The sequence below is a fragment of the Canis aureus genome, chromosome 32 (genome assembly GCF_053574225.1).
Source record: "Canis aureus isolate CA01 chromosome 32, VMU_Caureus_v.1.0, whole genome shotgun sequence".
NCBI lineage: Eukaryota > Metazoa > Chordata > Mammalia > Carnivora > Canidae > Canis > Canis aureus.
The window spans coordinates 34,420,871-34,445,452 of NC_135642.1; the positions used below are offsets into that span (position 1 = coordinate 34,420,871).

The 24,582-nt window shown below is 46.4% G+C and overlaps 1 protein-coding gene across 6 annotated transcripts in view; it reads right to left on the reverse strand.

Annotated features, from left to right (window-relative positions):
- PARP16 (poly(ADP-ribose) polymerase family member 16) overlaps positions 1 to 17,432 on the reverse strand; it is a 40,579-nt gene extending 23,147 nt beyond the window's left edge. For 3 of the 6 annotated variants that reach the window (XM_077881508.1, XM_077881510.1, XM_077881509.1), the window contains exons 1-3: positions 16,849 to 17,431; positions 4,360 to 4,497; positions 1,800 to 2,006 (exon numbers count right to left, since the gene is read on the reverse strand). In XM_077881508.1, coding sequence (XP_077737634.1) covers positions 1,800 to 2,006; positions 4,360 to 4,497; positions 16,849 to 17,022 — 519 coding nt within the window. In that variant the 5' untranslated portion in view covers positions 17,023 to 17,431. Of the gene's footprint in view, positions 1 to 1,799; positions 2,007 to 4,359; positions 4,498 to 16,848 lie in introns of all 6 variants that reach the window. The other 3 variants (XM_077881505.1, XM_077881506.1, XM_077881507.1) reach the window with 2 other exon arrangements.
- Between the last annotated feature and the right edge of the window lie 7,150 nt (positions 17,433 to 24,582).

The window sequence follows — 24,582 nt, forward strand, 5'->3', positions numbered from 1 at the left end:
TTCTTCATTTCTCAGGCAGTGAAGCATGTAGTTGTGTTGCTTCGATATCTGTTGAGTGAACTCAAACTGCTCAGTGAACATTTAACCTTGAGAAATGAGAGAGATGTCCTATTCAGTGGCACCAGGCTTCCAAAATTCTAAGCTGTTTCAGTGAAGTTGAGGGATAATGAAAAAAGCCTTTGTTTTACCTTTGGGAAGCCCCTTGTCAAGTTAGGCAATGTCCCCATGTCTCAAAAGCTGACACAGACCTTCTCCAAAAACAGTGAATGTCATCTGATCTGCTTCCACACCCATTGTAAGCTCTGGCTGCCACATATATACAGACCCCCTAGACTCAAGAATCTCAAACCAGATTGCTATGAGCAGAGGTGCACAAGAGTGGGAAAGGTGGGCTATCTGTACCATGAAAACAATCTCACAGCTTCAACTGGCAAGTAAGCTCCCTCAAGCAAGCCCCTCACTAAAAACCCAGAGAGAAGTGGCCAACAGAGCATCCACTTTACCAAAGGACTCTGACAATGTGCCTCTAAGTGGCAACTCCCTGAACAATGAAGTGAAGGTCTGCTGTACGAGATTGTAATCTGAAGGCAGCTTCTTCAGGCCAGCTCTGCTGCGAAGCAGAGGCCTCCTGGATTCCAGTAGCCTGGCCATAATAATAAGCTGAGAGCCAGTATAAACAAGCCCATCATCCTACGTAAAACCCAACTGCACTAATCAGCTACAGCAGTGTTGGAAAAGTTTCTCTAGCCCCAGGGCTGCATCAGCCACAACTGAGCCCATGGTTCACAGAACCAGCCCCTCCGATGAGGCAGATGCTGGCATGACTGGGGGAAGGCCACAGCCCTTCCACTACCCCAGATTCCCTCTCCATCCACCTATAAAAACAACCATTACTTTCTTGGAGTCCAGTATAGGAAGAGGCCTTTGCATATATGAATTGTTTGAATCCTTTCAGCACACCAGAAGGTGGGTGATGACATCCTATTTTACAGATGGGGACACTGAGTCTCAGAGAGGTTAAGTAAACTTGCCCAGGACACAGAGCTGCTAAGGTGGTCTTTATGGCTATCTGAACCTTTCCTCCTATACCTCACTAAGGAGCAAAACACAGCCAGCAGAGATGGGTGCTTGACACTGTTTTGACCTTTAAAAAAGGAAGAAAGAACCTCTCTTTGGAGCATTCCTCAATTTTTCCTAGGACCGGCTCTGTGGGACTGTCTCCTCCTAGACAAGAGCTTCTCAAACTTCAACGTGCATACAAGTCACCTGGTGAGCCTGTTAAAATGATCCCTGACCAGGTGGTCTGGGGTGTGCCTGACATTCCACATGTCCAACATGTTCTCAGGTGAACGTGGATGCTGCTGGGCCAGAGACCATGCTGAGTCGCAAGGACTGGCTACACACTGAAATCACCTGGCTATTAAAGCATACTGTTAACTGGGCCCCACACCCAGAGATCCTCATTAACTGGTCTGGGGATGCAGTCAAGCATTGGGATCTTTAAAAGCTCCCCAAGTGATTCTAAATGGGAGGCTAAGGTTGGGAACCATCTTTAAATCAGTACTTCTCAAACTGTAATCAGTATGGGAATCACCCGGAGATCTTGTTACAATGCAGGTCCTAATTCAGAAGGTTTAGGGTGGGCTCAAGAATCTGCCTTTTCTCGGGCTCCCAGATGCTGGTGCTATTGGTCTACAGATCACACCTGAGTGGCAAGGCCTTTGCGAACCTCTCCCCCCAGCTCCCACCAGCAAATTCCCCAGGGTTCTGACCCCCTTGTCAGCAGGCTTAGGCCCCACCTTGTTCAGGTGGCAATGCAGCCCATTGTGGATGATGGAATGGAAGTTTTCGAGGCGGCTCCCGTGGAAGGCGTAGATTAGGTCCCGTTCTCCTTTGGTCTCATAAAATTTGGCATTCGCTGGGTTGGAGTATTCAATTTCAAACAGGAAGTCCGGCACCGGGACAGGCGTGTGAGGGGCACCAGTCAGCTTTTGGATCTTTTCGAACTTGAAAACATGTAGGAAGTCAATTTTATTTGGGAAGGTAGTTAAGATGTGCTGCCAAAATGGCCTCCTAAAGCTTTGGGCTTACCGCCTACGGGGAAAGCTTCTAGCTCAAGACTGCTTTCCTCAAATACTGTTTCTCCCTACACCAGGCTGCGAAGTATGGACTACTCTCCTCCTCCTAACTAAAGACCATCTCTAATTTTCATAACACTGTCACATCCATTTCCTGCGTTCCATCTTTACAATAATCTCAGGAGGTAAAGGGGTGTGATCAATTGCAAAAATGGGCAAAACCTTATCCCCCACCCCCAATCCTTGTGACTCTGTAGGCAGAATTCCAGGACTCCTATCAAGAAGTGGCATCTACTTCTCCACCCCTTGAATCTGGGCTTGGCCACGTGACTTGCTTTGGCCCTGGCAATTATATACCAAACAGAAACTTGAAAGGGCTTGCCCTTTACCACCTGTTGCTGGGAGCCCTTCCTTGCCATGGGTGCAAGCCTTGCTAGCCCTCAGTAGGATAGAGGAGGAGGGCCCCATCCACAGCAGCCGTCCCAGCTAAAGACCCAGACATGTGAGGTTACCCTAGATCATCCAGCCCCATCCAAAAGAACAACCCAACTAAACCATCGAATCATGGGAGACAATCAATGTTGTTTTAAGCCTCTAGGTTTTGGGGATGGTTTGTTATGCAACAAAACCTAATTGACACAAAAGAGTAAGCTCTTCCTGAAGGGCAGTAATCCTTTTCAGGGCAGAGAACACATCATTTCATTGATTTCTAAATACTAAGTCATAGACCAAAGCCAGTCTGTGATGAAGTTTTCTCTGGGTTGTGATTAAATGAGAAAAATAAGGACCATGCAACAGATCTGTTTATATTGCTGTAAGCTTGCCTTGACCTTTTGTCATTTTTTTGAGGCCATCCTCCTTTTTTGTATTAAAACATCCTTTTATAAAGTGATGATACATGGAAACCCAATAATATCCTTACTTGGGCACAATAAAAAGCTGATAATTCTCACTCCATATGGTGCCAACACTCCATATTTTAATGAAATTTAACTTATTTATAATTAAAAGTCAAAAAGCCACTGCCTTATCTACAACTACTTTACCTATAGTACCCAACATCTAGTAGATACTTGATACCCATATGAGGAATGAATAAATCTCAATTTAGCAGATGACAAAAGTGAAACCCAGAATTAACCTAGGAGTTAGCAACCCAGCCTGGACTTGAATATGGATCTTCTGACTCCCACTGCACGGTTCTCTGTGTTACTGACCCTTTACCAACACAGGTGGACATCCCTAGACACCAGAATCCGAGATACCAAATTCTATGCCAGTTGAGGAGGATTTTTGTGTTTAGCAGGAGCTTGTAAAATGAAATGCTCTTAAATTTAAATTGATAAAGTATGGGGTGCCTGAGTGGCTCAGTCAGGTAAGCATCTGCTTTCATTCAGGTCATGATCCCAAGGTCCTGGTACTGAGGCCTGCATTGGGCTCCCTGCTCAGTGGGAAGCCTGCTTCTCCCTCTTCCTCTGCCTGCTGCTCTGTCTACTTGTGTCAAATAAATAATTAAAATATTTAAAAATAAAACTGATAAAGTAAAGAATACAGATAAACACTGCTGTTCAAAGGAAAGAGCACCAGATCTGGGATCTGCCATCTATGCTCTGGTCCTTGTCATCCCAGCCAATGCCCAGGAGATCCTGCCCAGGCAAGGGAAGCCAGATTATGGAATGCCTGGTCTGCGCCAGAAACTATACTGGGGGTTACATACTTTCTACCATAGCTCCCCTCTCTTGTAACTATTAATATTCTCAATTCACAAATAGGGAAAAGGAGACAATACTGGATGAAAGTGGGATTTGATGTCAGAGCCTGAAGTTTTCCATGAACCAGGTTCTGCCTCTGTTTCCCGACAACTGGATGAGGCCAGTGTTTCTTGCGGTGTGGTCAAGGGCCCACCCTTGTTGAATTTACCTGGGGTGCTTGTGATACCCAACATTTCCCGAGCCCTTAGTACATGCCCTAAGGCATTCTTCTAGATGGGAAAATTCATTCAATTCTCACAGCCAGTAAGTATACTATTACTACCCCATTTTATAGATGAGGAGACCGAGACATGGAAATGCACCCGGTGGCCTGCTCTAGGTTTATGGTAACAAGGAGAACACAGCCTAGCACCACCACATGCAAGTTCCTGAGCCAACTCCAGACACAGAATCAGCATCTCTCAGGGCAAGGTCCAGGAACCTGCATTTTCAGCAAGCTTCCCAGGCCATTCTGGTGAACAAGGGGGTCCCAGAGCCCGTCAGCCCTAGGAGTTGCTGTCAAGTCTCACCTCTGACTTCCCTGCACTGTGGACTGTCAGGACCTTTGAGGATAAAATCCAGCTCACCAGGTCCCTGGCCCGTAGGTCTTTGTCTCCAGAGGACTGGAGAAGTTCGTTCAGGTTGGGTAACTTGCTGGCATCTGCAAGCTGAAGTGAGGAAAAACCTCCATTAGTAAGGACCTAAACAAGATGATAACCCGGCGCCCTCTCATGGTGAGGCCGGCAAACCGCATGTCTTTCGTGTTTCAAGTAATTTCTTAAGAGATAAAGATACAGGGCAGCCCCGGTGGCGCAGCGGTTTAGCGCCGCCTGCAGGCCAGGACCTGATCCTGGAGACCCGGGATCGAGTCCCATGCTGGGCTCCCTACGTGGAGCCTGCTTCTCCCTCTGCCTCTCGCTCGCTCTGTGTCTCTCATGAGTTAATAAAATCTTAAAAAAAAAAAAAAGAGACAGGTACAGGTCTGCGATCCCCTTTCCAAATACCAAACTCCAAAAGCTCTGAATGCTAAAACACTGTTTCATAATTCATTTGGTACAAAACCTGAGCTGATGTGAGGTTAGTTTAATCTACTCATCCCACTTCCTGTTACTACTGATGTGATACCTTTTGCTGCAGTAATATTAATATCTGATGATGGGAAACCACTTCACTGGAGGTGTTAACAAACAGGTGATATACACAAGCATGGGTAAAGAGTTAAGGAAGTCTTTTCCCCTCAACATGAGTTAACACCCTGTTAACCTGTCTCCTGGAGACCAGATGAAAGTAGTGTGGCGGGGATCCCTGGGTGGCTCAGGGGTTGAGCACCTGCCTTTGGCCCAGGGCCTGATTCTGGAGTCTCGGAATCAACTCCCACGTCGGGCTCCCTGCATGGAGCCTGCTTCTCGCTCTGCCTGTGTCTCTGCCTCTCTCTCTCTCTCTCTCTCTCTGTGTCTCCCATGAATAAATAAATAAAATCTTAAAAAAAAAAAAAGTAGTATGGCAACTATATACATAACCAAGCAACATTTGCTTATGGTCAAAATGACCCACAATGGTAAACTGTACCTGGATGGGAAGAAACTATGAGTGGGGAGTTCACGGCTTGGGGTTTCCCTAAGTGTGGTGACTTTTTGTGAGGACCCCAGCAGCTATGTCTATGGTGTTCTCACAAGGGAGCCCAGCCTCTGTGACACATGGGGCTTCATCAAGGCCAGACCAGATCCGGCACCCACGCATTCATCTCCTTACTCCTCAGCCACCACTCTCAGGGGGCAAAGACAAGCTCCTGGACCTCTGTGTGGGCCTTTGCAGGGACTTGTGCAGGAACAGACACCTGAAGCTGCCCTGTTGTGAGCTGTGATGTGTCTGAGAGCCTTCGGTCTCGGCTGTCGCCTTGTGTGAACGGCGTCAACGGATTAGTTGTATGGGTATAGCACATCATTACCTTTGTAAAACAGGACAGAATCTGAATTTTGAAACACATTTGGTGCTGAGAATTCTGATAAGGGACAGAGGACCCCAATTTACAGATAGCTACAAGGTATCTATAGCTTTTGCCCAGAAATTATACCTCGCTAGAAGCCCAATCTGTCCAGTACGGCATTTAAGATACTGCAGACTGGTGCGGTGTGAACATGGCTTGGGTTGTACCACCTCCAAGCTTTCCTCATTCAGTCCCCTGGGATGCGCCTTCCCGCACCTCTCCTAACCCAGGCACCCCTCTCCTACAACACCTACAACTCTCAGTTCCAGTACTCCCTTCTCAGTATGGCCAAGACTCCTAAAGGCCAAGGACTGTCTGGTGTTTTCCTAATTCTCTTTCCTGGATGTAGAGGAAAGAACAGAGAGATCCAAGTTTGAATGCTTGCTCCTTAGGGAAAGCACTGGACTTGGCTACACCTCAGTCTCCTCTAACACAGAATCCCAGCTGCTTCCACGTCGAATTGCTGAGAAGATAAAAGAAGGTCACATTTCTTTCACATTTATGTGTCCATTTCTTTTCTTTTCCATTTTTTCTAGAAAGTTCGTTGTTGCTAACCTTGGGGGTTTTATTTCCTAACTTGGTAGCTGAAATTCAGAAACATCTCAAGACTACTTTATTCCTCTCTATTTTCAAAGATTTGATCACTAGCGTTGAACATCTAATAGAGCTTTCTACATGCCTTGTGGAGCATCAATGAAGATCCAGTTAAAAAACCATGGATGGGGTGCCTGGGTAGCTCAGTTGGTTAAGCAATCAACTCTTGATTTCGGCTCAGGTCATGATCTCAGGGTCCTAGGATCCAGCTCCACACTCAGTGGGCAGTCTGCTGGGGCATTCTCTCCCTTTTCCCCTGCTCTCATGCACACACTCTCTAAAATAAATCTTTAAAGATACACACATACATGCCATGGATGTGTGGATGTGTAAATGCTCCACGAGTATGGAACTACACAGTGGGGAAGGCAGCAAGGTAAAGAATTATAACTGAAACCTATTCATTGCCATTAACAGAAGTGGATACTAACTACTAAGAGGACCAGGAGGGACTTTTGCTTGGCAGGGCCTGGGGGGGATAGGGGATCGGGGCCTGGGGGAATAGGGGATTGTCAGGAAAGCCTCACAGAGGAGGTGCTGTGTGACCTGGGCTTGATATGCAAAGGTGCAGAAGCAGGAAGATGCAGCCTGTAGTCAGGGAAGAAAAAGGCAACATGGTGAAGTATGCATGCTCTTTTCCTAGGCAGCCTGGGTCTTAACCAGGGCTCTTACGTCCCCACTAGTTGTGTGACCTGAGTGAGTTGTCTGACCTTGAATCCTGTGTCTGTTTCCTCAAATACATAATTTGGATAATAGTAGCCACTTCATGAGATCCCTGTAAAGGTTAATCAGGTTAAACAAACATGGTGTTTAGGACAATAGGAGGATCTGAGTACTCTACTGTTAGTGGGATTGCCACAACTGTCATCATTAACCGTAGGAGGTTCCAGGTGGCTGGAGCTTAGAGTGTGAGGGAGGGGTCGCCAGTCTGTGAAAACCCTTGATGTACCTTGGGGACCTTCAGCTTTGTTCTGTAGGCTATAGAGAGCCACGGAGGGCACCCTCTGGTGGCCATCCTGCCTGCTGCCTACACAGTCCAGAGAACACCCCCAGCAGCCTATAGCTTCTGTCTTTCTTTTCTACCCCTGGTCTACGCTTGTTATCCCAGAGCCAGAGCTAAGTCTTCTCTCCCACGATTACTGTCCCCATCACTCTTATTCTCAAATCCCACCTATGAGCCACAGTCCTTGCCAATAGTCCAGACCTGGGCACATGGAGCCCGCAAAAGACCAGTCAGCTAAGCTAGGCTGCCTCTAGGGGTTCAGTCTGGGAAAATGGGAGAAATCCCCCCCGGCTCCAGGCTGGACATAGGCCCCCCGAGCTCCCCTTCCAGAGCTCAGGCCCTCCCACTGCTGCCTGCCCAAACAGGGCCAGTATGTGTCCCTGCTGCTCCCTTTGTCCCCACTCTTTAACCTTTCAAGGGCTACCCTTATGTCCATTTCGCTTTTCAAGCTACTCTAAAAAAGAAATCTGCTCCAAAAAGTTAATAGGATTCTTCCTCTTGACCAAAACCTGCCTGCATTTTGGCAGGACCTTTTGGGAACCAGGCATACAAGTAGGGTTGCCAGATAAAATAACAGTTTGCCCAATTAAATTTGAATTTCAGATAAACAATAAAATCCATTTTTTTAAGTGTAAGTATAACCTATACAATATTTGGGGCAGGGGTGCCTGAGTGGCTCAGCAGGTTAAGCATCTACTTTCAGCTTCGATCATGATCCCAGGGTCCTGGGATGGAGTCCCTTGTTGGGCTCCCTGCTCAGTAGGGAGTCTGCTTCTCCCTCTCCCTCTGCCTGCCCCTCCCCCTGCTTGTGCTCTCTGTCAAATCAATAAATAAAATCTTTTTAAAAAATAAAATATTTGGGGATCCCTGGGTGGCGCAGCGGTTTAGCGCCTGCCTTTGGCCCAGGGCGCGATCCTGGAGATCCGGGATCGAATCCCACGTCGGGCTCCTGGTGCATGGAGCCTGCTTCTCCCTCTGCCTGTGTCTCTGCCTCTCTCTCTCTCTATCATAAATAAATAAAAATTAAAAATAAAATAAAATAAAATAAAATATTTGGGGCATACTTGCACTTTCAAAATTATCTGTTGCTTATCTAAAATCCAAATTTAATTTGGTGGCCTATACTTAGTTTGCTAAATCTAACAATGCTTCCTTTAACACAGCCCATGGATATCTGGTCTGGCTCAGCCTCTCTGCCTGACAGCGCCTCTTACCACAAACTTCCCACCTACTGCCCTCATGCTATTCCTCAACTGCCCTGTGTCTTTCCTTTTTTTTTTTTTTATAAAGATTTTATTTATTTATTCATGAGAGACAGAGAGGCAGAGACATAGGCAGAGGGAGAAGCAGGCTCACACAAGGCGCCCGATGTGGGACTTGATCCCAGGACCCCGGGATCACTCCCTGAGGCAAAGGCAGATACCCAACCACGGAGCCATCCAGGCGTCCCGCCCTGTGTCTTTCCTTTATGCTTCTGCAGCTGCTCAGCGTAACACTTCACAGGGTCTTCAGGGCTAGCCTAAAGTCACCTCCCCTGTCCCTGACCACCCTTGATGTCTGTGCTCTCTTGTGCTCTATGCGGAATCCCACGTTGGTACTTGACTCTCTAGGGCCACCTCAAATGTGGTTGGGACAAATGCTTCCTGAGAACCAACCACACCTCATGTATCCAGAGACTCACCAACTGGCCTAGAACTTGGCACAAGTTCAGAACAGCTACTATTTACTGAGGCCTGATCATGTACCAGGAGCTGGGCTAACTGCTGTGTGTGCATCTCATTTTATCCTCGCACTGGCCTTTGCCAGAAGAGGGGACAGATTTGGAGCTAAGCACCTTGCCCCCCAGGGTCATGCAGCTATTCAGTGGCAGGGCAGAGACACGAAGCTAGGCAGCCTGATTTCAAGTCCATTCTCCATTATCCTCTCCTACCAAATCAATGGAGAAATGTATTTATTTATTGTAAAGATTTTAAGTAATCTCTACACCCAACGTGGGGCTGGAATCCATAACCCCTAGATCAAGAGTTGCATGCTGCACTGACTGAGCCAGCCAGGCACCCTTCAATGGAGAAATTTATTATGGACTAAATATTTTAGCCCAAAGGAGCAATTCTGGCAGAACTTTAAGCGACTGCTTGGGAAGCTTATCAGGTATGTTTCTGGAGACTATGCCCTACCCCCTCTGCCAAATAATACAACCATCATAGCTAATGGCTGAGCCTAAGCCCTGTCAAAGGTACAGAGAAAGATGTACCCTGTAGTATGGAGTCTCCATGTAGACAAGTTACAGTGGAAGACATTTGCCAAAAACTTGACTGAGGAGAGCAAGAGTTCAGGAAAGAGGCAGGTATTTCTGGGGGTTCGGGGAGAAGGCAGAGGGAAAGGTGTATGGAGTGGGTAGGACACAGTGGTGGAGAGGGTCCTGAGAGGTAGAGCAGATGGCATTCCCAGTGGGAGAGAGCATGGCAGATAGGCAAAAGGTGGTCCCAAGCTCAAATTGCCCTGGGAGCCAGACAGGTGATGAAAACGAGCATGGGAGGCATCCAGGAAGGAGTGCTGAGGAACAAAGGGCCCAACCACCAACCCCCAGCTCAGCTGGTTTCTGCCCATGGGTAACTTCTAGCCAGGCTATGGAACCTCAGATGTTTTTCTTTTAAAAAGAAATCTGTAAGATGCTTTTTTTTTTCTTCCCTATTTCTAGTCTAATGGAACAAATAAAGCCTGTCACCCCCACAGACTCCACTTTTGCAACCTCTGCTCTGAGAAATAAAGAACTGTTTAGCTGGAGAAGGGGTCCAGGAGCCTAGACAGGGCCTGACCAGTGGGCAGTACCAGGGGTTTGAGAAAGGAAATCTCTCAGGAAAGGTAGTTCGGGCGACTGAGAGTACAAGGGCAAGGAACCAGAAAGGGAGGAACAGAGCAAAGAGAAGACCAATGACCCTGGAAGGAGACAACTTACGTCATTGCTCTGAATCAGGAAGTGACAGGACAGCCCAGTGGACACTCTGCAAACACCCAGATCATGATCTCCTGATGAGGAAGCCTAGGAACCGGTGTTTACAGCCACTGCCACAGGGGATTCTTATTATCAGGAAAAGGTGGGGATACTCAGGTTTAGATATTAATCAATGTTGTCCTAAAAGGGCAGGCAGCAGGAAAGAAAGAACACCTGAAAAAAAAGCCAGAGGTCTTGATACTAGTTGGGGGTGGCGGTGCTAGAAGGGTATGAGCCAAAGGGTACAACCAAGGTCACCAGCCTCCAGGGCCAAACAGATAAAGTAACACCTGGAACAGTGGAGTGGGCGGGACGGGTGGAAACGAAGCTGGGGAAAGGTGGCCACCCCAGTTATACACACAGGTATACCTTGCTTTGCACAAACCTAAGGTCTGAAAAATCCAGATTCACTAAAACAGACTAGGGGGCAAAGTTTACTTTATAAGAGAACTCTTCACAAAAAGCCTGGGGTCCCTGTAAAGGAGTGGTTCTCTGGCTACATGCCACCATTATCTGGGAGCTGGAGGGTGGTCTACCCACCAGCACAGACTGATTAGCTGATGGTGACAGAGATGATAAGATACCACTGAGGTGTTAAGAAGATTAAACGAGTTCCATGTAGAAACAGTTCAGAAAGTGCCAGGCAGGTAGCAAGTGCTATTAGTATCATATAAGCGTTAGGTACTGTATTATTATTCATCAAATGCCCCCTCTCTCCTGCTCACCAATTCAATAGGGGGAAGCCTGCATTTCTGGGATGTTGAGAAGGAAGGAAGTAGTCTGTACTAGAAGAATGATGTCATCCCTGGGGTCTCCGGATCATCATCCCACAGGCTGAGACATCTTTCTAGCCACATACCCACCCACAGTCATGCCACACATCTACGCCTGATCCAAATCTTTTTTATATCTGTATACTTTTCCCCTCTATTCTTCAGAGACTATTCCTGAGAGAAGGGAACTAAAAAGGTAACCCAAAAGACTGAGAATTTTACCTTGAGATATCACATATGTACCTAAATGGACACTTAACGGGCTGGACTGAATAACTGTAATCATTTCCTCACTACCCAGCACATGAGTGCTCATGAAAATGATCAATAGGAAAATCTTAAAACTACATAGTCTCGGCACATAAACACAATATCCCAATGCCCAAGCTCCACCTCAGAGATTAAATCAGAATCCCTAGAGGGAGGGCCCAGACAGTATTTTTCAAAGCTTTCCAGGAGATTCTAATGTGAGCCAAGGTGGACGGTCTTATAAAGAATGACCTCCCCCAGGCTGCCCGGGTGGCTCTGGGGTTTAGCGCCGCCTTAGGCCCAGGGTGGGATCCTGGAGACCTGGATTCGAGTCCCACGTCGGGCTTCCTGCATGGAGCCTGCTTCTCCCTCTGCCTGTGTCTCTGCCTCTGTGTGTGTGTGTGTGTGTGTGTCTTTCATGAATAAATAAATAAAATCTTTAAAAAAAAAATGACTTCCCCCAACAAATGTCAATATTCAATTTCTAATCTGAAAATTAGCATCAAAAGCCTCACTTCAAAAAGTTTGTTGCCCTTTGACCCAGAAAGTTCACCCTTTGGAGTTTATCTCAAGAGAATAACTAGAGATATAAACCACGACTAATGTAGAAGGTAATTTATCATAGCAATGTTAATAAGAGCAAATTTTTTTAAATTTTGAAAGATCCCAGAGGAAAGACTCCTCTAACTGCTGAGGGTGGAGGCAGAGAATAAGATGAGGTTACAGTTACGTCTTAAAGGATTAAGGAGAGTTTGTCTGGACAAAGAGGGAGATGGCATGGAGAGGACAAGCATTCCCTGAGATTAGGACAGAGAGAAGCTTATTTATGTTTTAACCCAGACATTGGGGAGTCACCTTGGCTAGAGAGCACAAGCCACAGACCAGAACCAGAAGAGTCAATCAGCATAGTTCATCCCCCAAAATAGTAGATGGGAATGGGGGAAGCCGGATACGGGGCCTCTCAGACTTCACACTGCACACAAATGCCAAGGAATCTTGTTAAAATGCAGGTATTGATTGGGTTTTCCAGGGTAGGTCTGCATTTCTAACTAGCTCCCAAGTGCTGCTGCTGCTGCTGCTGGGCCTCAACCACACTTTGGGTGGCAAGGGGCTAGAATTAATACCAAGGAGCCATTCCCCCTGACGTCCTAACCCCCGAAAGGATCTTCAGGCTCATGGTGAACCAGAGCAGGATGTTTTCTAGGGGAAAAACAAAACAGCTGTGACACCAATGACAAGATCCTATGTAAAGCGACTCTGGAATATAAACTGTGCCCAGGATAGCTCAACCTGAAGTTCAGGGGTCAATGGTTGGGGCTATAGGACATCCCAAGTATCTTAGAGATTCTGTGACCTGATAAGACTTTAGCCAACCCTTTTCCTAAGGAATAAGGTTACAGACCTGTCCTCAGAGGCAGAGGCAATCAGCACATACCTCATTTGATTCCTCAAAACATCTGACAAGGACCTCTCAGGCCAGGCCCCGAGAATAAAAAGAACTCCCAGGGCAAAATTAAAGTGCTGACTCAGAATGGAAATGTCCTCCAAACAAGGCACCTGAGAGATGATTTGGGACTTTGCGGCCTGGGACAAACTAAGGCCAGAGCCATACTTAAAGCCAAGAGCTTGGTTCAGCAAGGGGATGTTATCAGGAAAACAGTCAATAAAATAATTCAGCCAAAGATCTGAATTTTGGAAACTGCAACACATGTGTTATAAGTGTGTAATGACACCTCACAGTGGGGAGAAAATTAATTAAAAGGGGTTGAAAATAATACAGTTTCACATTATTTTCTAGTGCTTTTAGCTAACAATGAGGGACTTTTTTTTTTTTAATTTTTTTTTTAATTTTTATTTATTTATGATAGTCACAGAGAGAGAGAGAGAGGCAGAGACACAGGCAGAGGGAGAAGCAGGCTCCATGCACCGGGAGCCTGACGTGGGAATCGATCCCGGGTCTCCAGGATCGCGCCCTGGGCCAAAGGCAGGCGCCAAACCGCTGCGCCACCCAGGGATCCCAATGAGGGACTTTTTAAAAAAGATTTTATTTATTTATTCGTGAGAGACACAGAGAGAGAGGCAGAGATATAGGCAGAGGGAGAAGCAGGCTCCCTGTGGGGAGCCTGATGTGGGACTCGATCCCAGGACCCCAGAATCACAACCTGAGCCAAAGGCAGACGCTCAATCACCGAGCCATCCAGGTGCCCCAACAATGAGGGACTTTTTCAGAGCTACATGCCTTCCTTCTTTAGGTAACCACAAAATAATCCAGAAGGCCAAGTCCAGGCCTGATTCCATTTGTCTAAAAGCTAACCTTTGAGGGGTGCCTGGCCAGCTCAGTCAAGTACAGCACAGGGCTCTTGATCTCAGGGTCATGAGTGCAAGCCCCCCATTGGGGGTAGAGTTTACTTAATAATAATCATCATCATCATAATAAAAAGCTAAACTTTAAGTCAGATACCAAGGTCTAGATACCAAGTCCTCTGCATCTTTTCTATAATTCATGTAACATGTGGCAAAATGGAACCTAAAGTATATTTATTTAAGAATATGTGCATAACCCCCAGCAGTCATCACACCAGGCCCTGCCTGGGGGAGTGGCCTTCTCCTAGGAAACTGCTCACTAAAACCATGCCTACAGAGAGCCAAGAAGCTGCACCGCCTGGGCTAGTTTCTAGCCACTCCTTTATATTCTACGTTATACCCCATATTCCCTATTGGGCACCACTGTGAGGGAAACTAGCCCAGGCCCAACAGCTAGGGAATATGACGGCGGAACAGGATGATGGGAACCTGTCCATGTTTCTCCAGTGGCCCCTGAGAGAAAGGGTGTCCCGGCTACAACTGGCACAATAAGCCCCAGGCCTAGATAGTCGGTCCCTATAAAGGAGCGGCTATTTCAGATTCTCTGAGTTGCCAGTGCTCTCCTAAAGGATTATAGGTATGAGAGGAAGGAAGAAAGTGCCTTAAACTGAGAGCACTGATACCTGGGGGGGGGGGGGGGGGGATGTGGAATAGGGTGAGCAGCTCTGTCAGGGGCACTTTTTACTTTATCGCTATCAGTTGTAATTTTTTATAAGAAAAATATATCCAACCATTGTTTGCATAAGTAAAAATAAATTTTTAAAAAGCATGAACAAATCAAAAACAATTCCAAAGCTCCCTTTGCTTTTATCCCATATTTGTCAAACAAACTTGATTCTGTCTGCCAAGAAGACCTTCTAGCAGGAAAAGCGCACAATGAGCATTCTCGTCCATGTGGATGTTTCTTGGGAAATATTAATATGGTGCATTGCGGGGCACCGTCTCTGGTGAGTTTTGTTCCTCTGACCCTAATCTCTCCCCTCTGTCCACCTCTCCTGAACAGATCCCTCTCTCACCCTGCCACCCCAGGGGTCTTTCAGGAATGCATCCTTGGGCACCTGGGGGGCTCAGTTGGTTAAGCGTCTGGCTTTGGCTCAGGTCATGATCTCAGGGTCCAGGGATGAAGCCCCACTGAGCAGGGAACCTGCTTCTCCCTCTCCCTCTGACCACGCTCCACTTGCACATGCGCGTGTTCTCTCTCAAATAAGTAAATAAAATCTTAAAAAAAAAAAAATGCATCCTGGATCTCACCAATGGCCTCCTCTGTCCAAGGGTAAAATCAATCATCTTGGCAAGACATGCCCAGCTCTGTGTGCTCTGGTCAACCTCATTTCTTCTTGCTCCCCATGACATTGACACTAAAGTACAGACTTGTCCTTCTCCATAAGTTTCTGGCTTTCTGTCCATCCTATTACTTCTCCTGGAATACCCCTTTCTTCCTCTCTGCTCCTCAAAACCCCTCCATGTCTCTAGGGCCTCAGCATGGCATCAGCCATGGCCCTTACTTAGTGCTCCTTGATCCCAGTCTACTGCCAAGGAATGGGATTCCAGCTCCGGGCTTCCATGTTATATATATAGGCTTACCCCATAGTACAGCTGAGTACACTGTTGATCTCTTCTTGGGTCTCTAATTCTATATCCTTAGCACCTGGCCCACAGCAGACGCTCCGTATCTCCTGACAAAACTGAAGAAGTTTCATCCCCAAGGCTCTGATATCATAAACTCACAAAACTGACTATTTATTTGAATTTTCAGAACAAACCATAGGGGATGTCAGTTTGCTTATCTTTCTCCAACCTCCTACTTCCTGTACCCTGAAATGCCTGTGTACTGTGGGCAAGGTGCCCTCAACACATCCCTGGCCTGGGCTGCAATGGACGGGGTAAGGGCCATGAGGCTGGGCTTTGTCCCTAGACCTCCTTTGCTAGTGGTAGCAAAGAGGGAATCCAACCCTGACCACTTCATCAGAGAGAATTCTAAACATCTGTTGATTCTAAACATCTCCCTTAACCTGTTAACATGGTTCATAACATTGATTTTTTTTTTTAATGTTTAACTAATTTTGATTCCTGGAATAAATCCACCCTCTTAATAAGGAATTATTCCTTTTATACAATGCTAGATTCAAGATCCTAATATTTTATGGAGAATTTCTACATTTATACTCATGAGTGACACTGGCCTATAATTTTGCGTTATCCTTATCAGATTTAGATGAAGGTTATATTAGCTTCTTTTTCAATATTCTGGAACAATTTTACACAAAATAAAACGGGAAACACTTATTCCCTCATTGTTTGGTAGAATCCGCCAAGGAAACCAGGTAGGCCTGGTGTTTTGTTGTTGTTGTTGTTGTTGTTGTTGTTGTTGTTGTTTTGGCCTGGTGTTTTGAAGGGAAAAATCTTTGACTACTAATTCAACACCTTTAATGATTATAGTCTATTTTGATTTTCTATTTGTTACAGAATCAGCTTTGGTAAATTATATTTTTTCTAGGCAATTCCAAATATTTGAATTGCAAAGACAACTGATTATCTGGAATGCTGACCCTGACCCAGAAGTGCACTCTGTAAGAAATTAAGTTTGCCTTGTGAATCAATAGAGCATAACAGCTGACATGAGTACTGTTATGTTACAATTTATAAAAGTACTGCCCATATATTACCTCGTTTGAAGATCAAGGTCTGGGAGGCTTTGGGGATTTCTGGTGTCTGATAACTTGCAAAGGGATGGGTGGCTAGCTTCCCAGAAGCATCGGATTCAGATCAGCCCCCTACTGCTGGCCATGCTAGGACGTTCTGTGGAGGCCTATGCAACTACTGAATTCACTCTTGGGAGTCACTTGTCATTAACACGAGGAAGCAGCCACCAAGAGCCTTGGGGCTGTCGATGTTAGGGTACGGGTGAGTGTTCCGAGTTCGCAGAAACCCTCCCCAAGGCCAGGCTGGGAATGCTAGGTCTGGGGGGCTGGCGTGTTTACTAACCGGGTCCCCAGGCCACGTGGCCCGGCCGCCCAGGGCAGCGCGGGTCGGCTGGGAGGGAAGCGCACTCACCAGGGCCTCAAAGTCCTTGCAGTCGTGGCGGGCGTAGGCCGCCGGGAAGGGCCGCAGCGCCGAGTCGCGCTTGTAGCTCTGCAGCGCCGAGGCGAAGAGGCTGCACCGGAGGTCGGCGGCCAGCACGTCGCGGGCCGCCGCCTCCCGGACGGCCGCCCAGCCTGCGGGCTGCATCCCGGGGGGCGGCGCGTCGCCGGGGAGACGGCGGGGGCTAGGGCCGGCCGAGCCCAGGGACGAGGGCCCGAGGGGGCCGGGGTTCCCCGGCCCGAGGTGGAGCGAGGCGGAGGGATGACGGGTTAGGGCGTGCTGGCGGCTGGCTTCGGCGGGGGAGACCGGCCGGTGGAGGAGGGGGGCCCGGCCGGGACCTGGGGCCAGCGCGGGGGGGGCTGGGGATAATGGGCCCCGTGGGGGGGTGTCCCAGGCCTGGGGGAGGGGCTATGACATGGGATGAGACGACAGCGGCGGGAACGCGCTGACACGCGTCCTCTGCAGGGGCGGGGGTCCGGGGGGGCACCCCCAGGGAAGCCGGGAGGAGCCCCTCTCCGCGCCGGGCGAGGCTGCCGCGCGGCCGGTGCCTTCCTGCTCCGCCTCCCGCCCCGCCCCGCCCCGCCGAAGCCCCGGCGCCCCCGGCGCCCCGCCAGCCGCGCGGCCGAGCTCGCGGCGCCCTGCCCCCGGGCCGACTCCCGCCCCGGCCGCGCGCCCCGCCCACCGCCCCCCGCGCCGCTCGGCGCTCCGCCCCGCCGCCCGCCCCGCCCCGCCCCGCCCCGCCCCGCCCCGCCGGGGGCCCCGCGAGCCCGCCCCGCCCGCGCCGCGAGGGAGGGGGGGGGCAGGGCCGCCAGGTGCGCCCCGGGGATTCGCCCACGCGGCCGCGCGCCCTCCTGCCAGAGGCGCGGGGTGGGAGCTGACCCCGGCGCCCTTTGACCTACCCGTGGATTTGCCGTGGCTGAGCTGCTTGGCTCTTCCCGGGGAATTGCTACGACCCGTGGCCTCCCTCCTGAACCGGTTCCCTCCGAAACGGACTGAGCACAAGGAGCCGGTGAACACCCAGGGAACTGCGCCCCGGAGGGCTGCACGGCTGGCCCAAGGTCCCACAGCCAGAGGGCATGGACCCCGGCACTCACACCTGGATCTGAAAACCGAGAGACCTCTCTCCTCTGCTTTTTACAGAATTCACTGCATTGCTCAGGTCTCTGGCCTCTCAGACGAGGTGTTGTTAGCAAGACCCTTCTTTGGGGTCCTCTCCGAAAAAGAGCCTGGAGAGACAATTAACGGGGGAGGCGGGAGGAGAGGTTGACCCAGCCTTGCAGAAGGGAAGGGGCTAGACTCCCATTCTCTCTCCCAATTCACAACCCCACTAGAGAAAACCCCAGTTTGGCCTCATAGTCACATGGAAGTTGAAGCACAGGGAGTTGCCTAATTCCTAGACCAGGAAGTCCCTCAATACCCTGGCCCCCATTGCAACACTCCAGCATCCTCTGAGAGAGGAGCTTCCCCTCCCTCCCCATCCAGGCTACGCTGGGTTCAGAGAAGAGGTGGTCCATGACTTTGGATGGTATGCTCGACTTTGGGAGGAAGAGCAATACTGGGCCTCCAGACACCACAGGGCATCCCAGGCCAGGGAACGAGTGTGGGCTGCGCCCAGGAGTCCACATCAAACCTCTGGTTGCTATGAGGCCCAGACTGGTGCAGACGCAGGAACAAGTGTCGTGGAAACTTATGCCCTCAGACAAGACCACTAAGTGCCTCCAAGACCTCAGGGGACACAGGAACTAGCATGGCTGCTGAAGTTCAGGCCCAGAAAGATCTGGAAACAGTGGGACAGGAGACCTGGGAACCTCTGTCATTCCACTTCTTCTTCGCTGTGGCCCCTTAGGCCGGGCCAACTCCTTGGCCTCAAGGCTTGTTTGTTGGGTGAAAACATGAAATTTGCTTTTCTGAATATGTTTTCTCACACATGAAATGAGAATCATAGCAAAACACCCACATCCCTTGGGATGTGGGAAATGCTCTGAAGATGCAGTGTTCAGTCTCCGGGCGCTCTGCAGAGCAAGCTGAGTTACCATTGTGTTTATTCCCTTTTTTAAAAAGTTTATTTATTTTTTAGCAATCTCTATTCCAACCTGGGGCTTGAGCTCATGACCCTGAGATCAAGAGTCACATGCTCTTTGGACAGAGCCAACCAGGAGCTCCTGTTTATTTCCTTTTTTATTTTTTTAGAAACAACTTTATTGAAATATAATCCACAGCCCATACAAGTGTAAAACTGGGGGTCCCTGAGTGGCTCAGTGGTTTAGCATCTGCTTTCGGCCCAGGGCGTGATCCTGGGGGTCCCAGGATGGAGTCCCACATTGGGTTCCTGGGTGGAGCCTGCTTCTCCCTCTGCCTGCTTCTCCCTCTTGCCTGTGTCTCTGCCTCTCTCTGCGTCTCTCATAGATAAATAAATAAATAAAATATTTTTTAAAATAAAGTGTAAAACTTTATAGTTTTAGTATTTTCACAGATAGGTGTCACTGTCACATTTTCATCACATTCAAAAGAAACTGTAGTAGGTGCTTGCAGTACATGAACATAGGATGTTTTCCCATTTATTCAGATCTTTAAATTTTTTTTCAGCAATGTTTTGTAGTTTTCTGAGTATGTCTTGTGCTTCTTTGGTTTCATGGTTTGCTATCTTATTTAGTAGTTTTATCATTAAGTTCTCCAATCTTCTTCATTTTCCTCTCTCTGCTTTTTCAGATTGAGTTTACTCTTCTTTTTTGAGTGTGTTAAGGTGAAAATGTATTATTTTGAGACCTATTAGTTTATTGTTTTGAGACCTTTCTTTTTTCCTAATCTAGGTACTTTATACATATAAATTTTCCTCTAAGTACTGCAGTACAGCTGCATCCCATGAGCTTTGATATGTTGTATCTTCATTTTCATTCATCTCAAAGTATTTTCTAATCTCTCTTTTTATCTCTTTCTTAACACATTGGTTGTATAGGAGTATGCCACTTAATTTCTGCCTATTTGTGAGTATCTCAAATTTCTTCCTGTTACTGATTTCTGATTGCATTTCATTGTGGTCAGAGAACATATATTGTATTACCTCTATTCTTCTAGTTTATTGACCTTTGTCTTATGGCTCACCATACCTCTATCCTAGAGAATGTTCCATGAGCACTTGAGAAAAATGTATATTCTGCTATTGTTGGATCAACAAATGTAAGTTGTTTTCCAGAGTGGCTGCACCAGCTTGCATTCCCACCAACAGTGTAAGAGGGCTCCCCTTTCTCTCAGAAATATCTGTCATTTCCTGACTTGTTAAGTTTAGCCTTTCTGACCGGTGTGAGGTGGTATCTCGTTATGGTTTTGATTTGTATTTCCCTGATATCAAGTGATATTGAGCATTTTTTTATGTGTCTGTTGGCCGTTTGTATTTCTTCTTTGGAGAAATATCTATTCATGTCTTCTGCCCATTTCTTGACTAAATTATTTGTTCTTTGGGTATTGAGTTTGATAAGTTCTTTATAGATTTTAGATACTAGTCCTTTATCTGATAAGACATTTGCAAATATCATCTCCCATTCTGTGGGTTGTCTCTTGGTTCTGTTGACTTTTTCCTTTGCTGTGCAAAAGCTTTTATCTTAATGAAGTCTCAATAGTTCATTTATGCCTTTGTTTCCCTTGCCTTTGGAGACATGTCCAGCAAGAAGTGGCTGTGGCCAAGGTCATAGAGGTTGCTACCTATGTTCTCCTAGAGGATTTTTTTTGTTTTAAAGATGTTATTTATTTATTCATGAGAGACACAGAGAAAGAGGCAGAGACATAGGCAGGGAGAGGAGAAGTAGGCTCCCTGCATCGAGCCCAATGCGGGACTCAATCCCAGCACCCTGGGATCATGCCCTGAGCTAAAGGCAGACACTCAATCACTGAGCCACCCAGGCATCCCTCCCTCAAGGTTGACGGATTTCTGTCTTAACATTTAGATCCTTAATCAATTTGGAATCTATTTTTGTGTATAGTATAATAAAATGGTCCAGTTTCATTCTTCTGCATGTGGCTGTCCAATTTTCCCAACATCATTTGTTGAAGAGACTATCTTTTTTCCATTGGATATTCTTTCCTGCTTTGTCAAAGATCAGTTGACCATAGAGTTGAGGGTCCGTTTCTGGGCTCTCTATTCTGTTCCATTGATCTATGTGTCGGCTTTTGTGCCAGTATCATAGTGTCTTGATGATCACAGCTTTGTAATAGAGCTTGAAGTCTGGGATTGTGATGCCACCAGTTTTGGTTTTCTTTTTCAACATTCCTTTGGCTATTCGGGGTTTTTTCTGGTTCTGTACAAATCATAGGATTATTTGTTCCAGCTCTGTGAAAAAAGTTGATGGTATTTTAATAGAGATTTCACTGAATGTATAGATTGTTCTAGATAGCATAGATATCTTAACAATATTTGTCCATCCAGTCCATGAGCATGGAATATTTTTCCATTTCTTTGTGTCTTTCTCGATTTTCTTCATGAGTCTTCTTTACTTTTCTGAGTACAGATCCTTTGCCTCTTTGGTTAGGTTTATTCCTAGGGATCCCATGCTATAGGGTACAATTGTAAATGGGATCAACTCCTTAAATTCTCTTTCTTCTGTCTCACTGTTAGTGTATAGGTATGCAACTGATTTCTGTGCATTGATTTTATTTCCTGCCACTTTGCTGAATTCCTGTATGAGTTCTAGCAATTTTAGGGTGGAGTCTTTTGGGTTTTCCTTGTAGAGTATCATGTCATCTGTGAAGAGTGAGAGTTTAACTTCTTTGCCAATTCAGGTGGTTTTATTTCTTTTTGTTGACTGATTGCTGAAGCTAGGACTTCTAGTACTATGTTGAACATCGTGGTGATACTGGACACCCCTGCTGTGTTCCTGACTTTAGGGGAAAAGCTCTCAGTTTTCCCCTGTTAAAGATGATATTTGCTGTGGGCTTTTCATAGATGACTTTTATGATATTGAGGTATGTTCCCTCTATCCCTACACTGTGAAGAGTTTCAATCAAAAAAGGATGTTCACTTTGTCAAATGCTTTTTTGCATCTATCGAGAGGATCATATGGTTCTTATCCTTTCTTTTATTAATGTAGTGTGATTGGTGGATGTTGAACCACCCTTGCAGCCCAGGAATAAATCCCACTTGGTCATAGTGAATAATCTTGTAATGTACTGTTAGATCCTATTGGCTAGTACTTGGTGAGAATTTTTGCATCCATGTTTATCAGGAATATTGGCCTGTGATTCTATTTTTTGGTGAGGGTCTTTGTCTGGTTTTGGGATCAAGGTAATGCTGCTTCATTGAAAGAGTTTGGAAGTTTTCCTTCCATTTCTATTTTTTGAAACAATTTCAGAAGAATAGGTATTAATTCTTCTTTAAATGCTTGGTAGAGGAGCGCCTGGGTGGCTCAGCAGTTAAGCACCAGCCTTTGGCCCAGGGCATGATCCTGGGGTCCCAGGATCTAGTCTCACATTGGGCTCCCTGCGGGGAGCCCGCTTCTCTCTCTGCCTGTGTCTCTACCTCTCTCTCTCTCTCTGTGTCTCTCATGAATGAATAAATAAAATCTTAAAAAAAAAATGTTTGATAGATGGGGCACCTGGGTGGCTCAGTCAGTTGAACATCTGCCTTTGGCTCAGGTTATGATCTTGGAGTCCCACCCACATTAGGCTCCCTGCTCAGTGGGGAGTCTGCTTCTCCCTCTGCGCTCCTTGCCCTGCTCATGCTCTCTCTCATGTGCATATTCTCTCTCTCTCTCTCTCTCAAATGAGTAAATAAAATCTTTTAAAAAGAAGCTTCCCTGGGAAGCCAGCCATTCAGCCCTGGACTCTTGTTTGTTGGGATATTTTTTATTACTGCTTCAGTTTTCTTGCTGGTTATGAGTCTGTTCAGGTGTTCTATTTCTCCCTGTTTCAGGTTTGGTAGTTTATATGTCTCTGGAAATGCATCCATTTCTTCCAGATTGCCTACTGTGGCAATATAGCTGCTCATACTATGTTCTTTTAATTGTTTATATTTCTTTGCTGTTGGTTGTGATCTCTCTTCTTTCATACAGGATTTTATTTATTTGGGTCCTTTCTCTTTTCTTTTATAAGTTGGGCCAGTGGTTTATCAATCTTATTAATTCTTTCAAAGAACCAGCTCCTACTTTCATTGATCTGTTCTACTATTATTTTGGTTTCTATTTCATTGATTTCTGCTCTAATCTTAATTAATTAATTAATTCTCTTCTCCTGGTGGGTTATTTGCTGCTCTTTCTCCAGCTCCTTTAGGTGTAAGGTTAGATTAGGTATTTGAGAACTTTCTCGTTTCTTGGGAAAGGCTTGTATTGCTATATACTTCCCTCTTTAGACTGCCTTTGGTCCCAAAGGTTTTAAACAATTGTGTTTAATTTTCATTTGTTTCCAGGAATTTTTAAAAATTCTTTACTTCCCTGGTTGACCCATTCATTCTTTAGTAGGATGCTCTTTAGCCTCCACATATTTGAGTTCTTTCCAAATTTCCTCTTGTGATTGAGTTCCAATTTCAAAGCATTGTGGTCCAAAAATATGCAGGAAATGATCCCAACCTTTTGGTACCAGTTGAGACCTGATTTGTGACCTGCTATGTGATCTATTCTGGAGCATGTTCCATGTGCACTTGAGAAGAATGTGTATTCTGTTGCTTTATCACTTTTGTTATAGTATTCTTATTTATCATTTGTTTGTCTTTATTTCTTCTTCTGGATTTGAGTTACCATCTGGAGACATTTCTTTAGCCCAATACAGCTTTGCTCCCACACATACTCTATGTGCTTTCATTGTCAATATATATTATATTCCTCTGTTATAAGCCCAACAATACATTGTATACAATATATTGTATACATATTATATGATTGCTTTTTGTTTTTTTTTTGAAGATTGATTTGTTTATTTATTTATTTATTTATTTATTTATTTATTTATTTATTTAAGAGAGAGAATAAGAGAATAAGAAAGAGAGCATGAACAGGGGGAGAGGCAGAGAGAGAAGGACAAACAAACTCCCTGTTGAGGGGGGGTCCCAGATGCAGGGCTCAATCCCAGGACCCTGAGATCATGACCTGAACCAAAGTCAGACATTTAACTGACTGAGCCGCACAAACACCCCTACAATTGCTTTTTAAATCAGTTAAGAGGGGCTCCAACTCTTGTTTTGGCTCAGGTTGTGATCTCAGGGTTATAATCTCAGAGTTGTGAGATTGAGCCCAGTGTTGAGCTCTACACTGAGCATGGAGCCTGCTTAAAATTCTCTCTCTCCCTCTCCCTCTGCCCCTTCTCCCTGCTCTCTCTCTCTCTAAAATGAATAAATAAATAAAATCTTTTTTAAAAAATTAGTTAAGAGGGATGCCTGGGTGACTCAGTGCTTGAGAGTTGGCCTTTGGCTTGGATAGTGATCCCGAGGTCCTGGGACTGAGTCCCACATCAGGCTCCCTGTGGAGAGCCTGCTTCTCCCTCTGCCTATGTCTCTGCCTCTCTCTTTGTCTCTCATGAATAAATAAATTTTTAAAAATAAGTTAAAAATAAGTTAAGAGAAAACAAGGACAACAAAACTGCATTTACTCTATCTTTTGTAATTACATAATTACCTGGTAATTACATAATTACAGGTGCTCTTTGTTTTTTTGTGTGGACTATCATTACTATCTGAGGTCACTTGTTTTCAGCCTGATGAACTTCCTCTATTTCTTGTAAGGCAGG